This window comes from Chinchilla lanigera, unplaced genomic scaffold (assembly GCF_000276665.1).
Source record: "Chinchilla lanigera isolate Chin_1 unplaced genomic scaffold, ChiLan1.0 scaffold00242, whole genome shotgun sequence".
NCBI lineage: Eukaryota > Metazoa > Chordata > Mammalia > Rodentia > Chinchillidae > Chinchilla > Chinchilla lanigera.
In genome coordinates this window covers 10,069-12,321 of record NW_004955643.1, presented here as the reverse complement: position 1 = coordinate 12,321, position 2,253 = coordinate 10,069, and the positions used below count along the sequence as shown (strand labels likewise).

At 50.1% G+C, this 2,253-nt stretch overlaps 1 gene segment (V, D, J or C); it reads right to left on the bottom strand.

The window, feature by feature from the left end:
* Positions 1–1,443: 1,443 nt before the first annotated feature.
* Positions 1,444–1,950, bottom strand: LOC102006971. The segment is given in 2 exon segments: positions 1,444–1,831; positions 1,911–1,950. Coding segments are annotated over 2 exon segments (375 nt in total).
* Positions 1,951–2,253: the final 303 nt, after the last annotated feature.

The following is a 2,253-nucleotide window of genomic DNA, read 5'->3' as shown; positions in this document are numbered from 1 at the left end:
CCTATGTCAACAGCTGCAACATTCTAATCTGTTACCATAGAAACCAAAGGTGTGTTTAAGGTGAAACAAAGAAAGGCCAGCCGCCCATGTTCCTGACCTGCTAGTAGGGGATGTGTGGTGACCAGTCTAAATTCAATAAACTCTGTTTTCCCCTAAAATTGAATCCTTTGGTCTTCTGTAGAAATCAGCCCATCTTCCGCTACATGAGTTCCTTTCTTGTCCCTTTGATGCACCCACTGCTGCGCACTGCAATGGGCCCGCATCCTCACTGCTGAGCGCTGTGTCTCCCTCACATGCACACTGCTGAGCACTTTCATCGCCCTCACTCTGCATTGTGAGAACTTCCTTACTTCTAGCACTCCCAAATGTTCCTGCACCAATTCTAGACCTGATCCAAGCCACTTCTCCACGGTGACCCATGCTACTTTACTGAGGAAATATACTGATAAATTAAAATGTAGATCTGGGAAGTTATATGGAAAGGAAGCTATAGACGTTGACAGGAAACCAGCCTCTCATGGCTGTCACCTTTGCACCTACTCCTCCACTGACCCTCAGGTCATTCTGTCCTTGTGCCCCCTTCTGGTCACAAGTGCCCCTACAGAAAGTTTGGGTCTGTGCTTACACTGAGGTCCCCTCACTGTGCTTCTCTCACACACTAATACACGGCTAAGTCCTGGTACCTTAGACTGTGTCCCTGCAGATAAGCCTTGCCTTTGGAATTGTCTCTGGAAAGTGTGCATCTCCCTTTCACAGATGTGACATATTCTGTAATGTACCCATTATCTTTCTTTGGATTTCTAACCAGATCACCCCACTGCAGGCCCTTCCCTGAGCCTGGCAGTCCCAGTCCATATAGTATCCAGAGGCTGCACAGGACGGTAGCAGGGACTCCTGAGACTGCACCTCCTCTGGACTCCACCTGCTGCAGCTCAAGCTGAACATGTGCACACACAGAGACATCCTGCTCAGGAACCCCTCACACATCCCACTCTTTATGCTACCGTGTCCAATCACACCCTCGTTGCCTCTTGTCATTCATGAATCACCTTTCAAATAGGAACAGCTTAACAGAGCAGAAGTGTTACTCTTGATTTCAGAGCATCTGATCTAATTTCAGGTGAATCCAAAGCAGAAAGTTCAAGGTGGAAGCACGATGTGGAGGAGATTTTCCAATTCTGCAGGGAAAGCAGAGCCCAGAGGAAGAGAACGAGCAAGAGCCGTACCTTAAAGGCAAAGCCCCGGGACCCACCTCCTCCAGCACCACGTTCATCTACATACATCACTGATCCAATCATGACCCAGTCATCTCTCCTGGGTTCCTGCGCACATTCAGGTTGAAAATTAAAATGAACTGGAACAACAGACCACCAGAAATCAGTCTCCTAAATGTCTCTCCTGTGAATTCATAATCCAAATCAAAGAAAACCAGAGTCAGGTGGGCCCTGCTGCTGCCTCAGCCAGGGAGAGCTCATCCCCCAGGGTTTCTGACACTCTCAGGATGTGGTATGCTCACTGTGTCTTGCACAGTAATACATGGCTGTGTCTCCAGCCTGCAGGCTGCTGATCTGCAGATATGCTGTGCTGACAGAGGCATCCAGGGAGAAGACAAATCGTCCTGTGAAGCCCTCAGCGTATATTGGCTTTGCAGTTTTGGTGTTGATCCAGCCCATGTACTGCAGGCCTTTCCCTGGCACCTGCTTCACCCAGAATATACTATAGCTGGTGAACATGTGCCCAGAGCCTTTGCAGGAGACCTTCACTGACTCCCCAGGCTTCTTCAGCTCAGGCCCAGACTGCAGCAGCTGGACTTGCGAGTGGACACCTGTGGAGAGGACACAAGAGCGTTGGGCACAGCGGAGCTGGCTGAGTTTCCTCCGCAGCCCTGGGTGCTGGGTCCTTCCCTGGGGCGGCCACCGGCAGGAGAAGGAGTCTGCATGCCCACTCCATCCTGAGCAGGGTTTGAACTCTGATTCTGGGAGACCGATGGGGTGAGGCCCTTGCTGTTTGAATCAGGGAGCCTCGGCTTTCTACTCAGCATAGAACATCTATGTGGACAATTAGAAACTACAGCAAATACAGCCTGTGTTTATCCCAGAACAGGTCATGAGCACTGCTAAGATAAAGAGTGTGTAGTGAGTCTGACAGAGATTCCCACAATCACCGCAGGATGGGGACTTTGCTTTCCATATGGGAGGAAAGAGAAAGGAACAACGGAGCAGTCACCTGACAAGATGAGGAGACAGAAGAGTT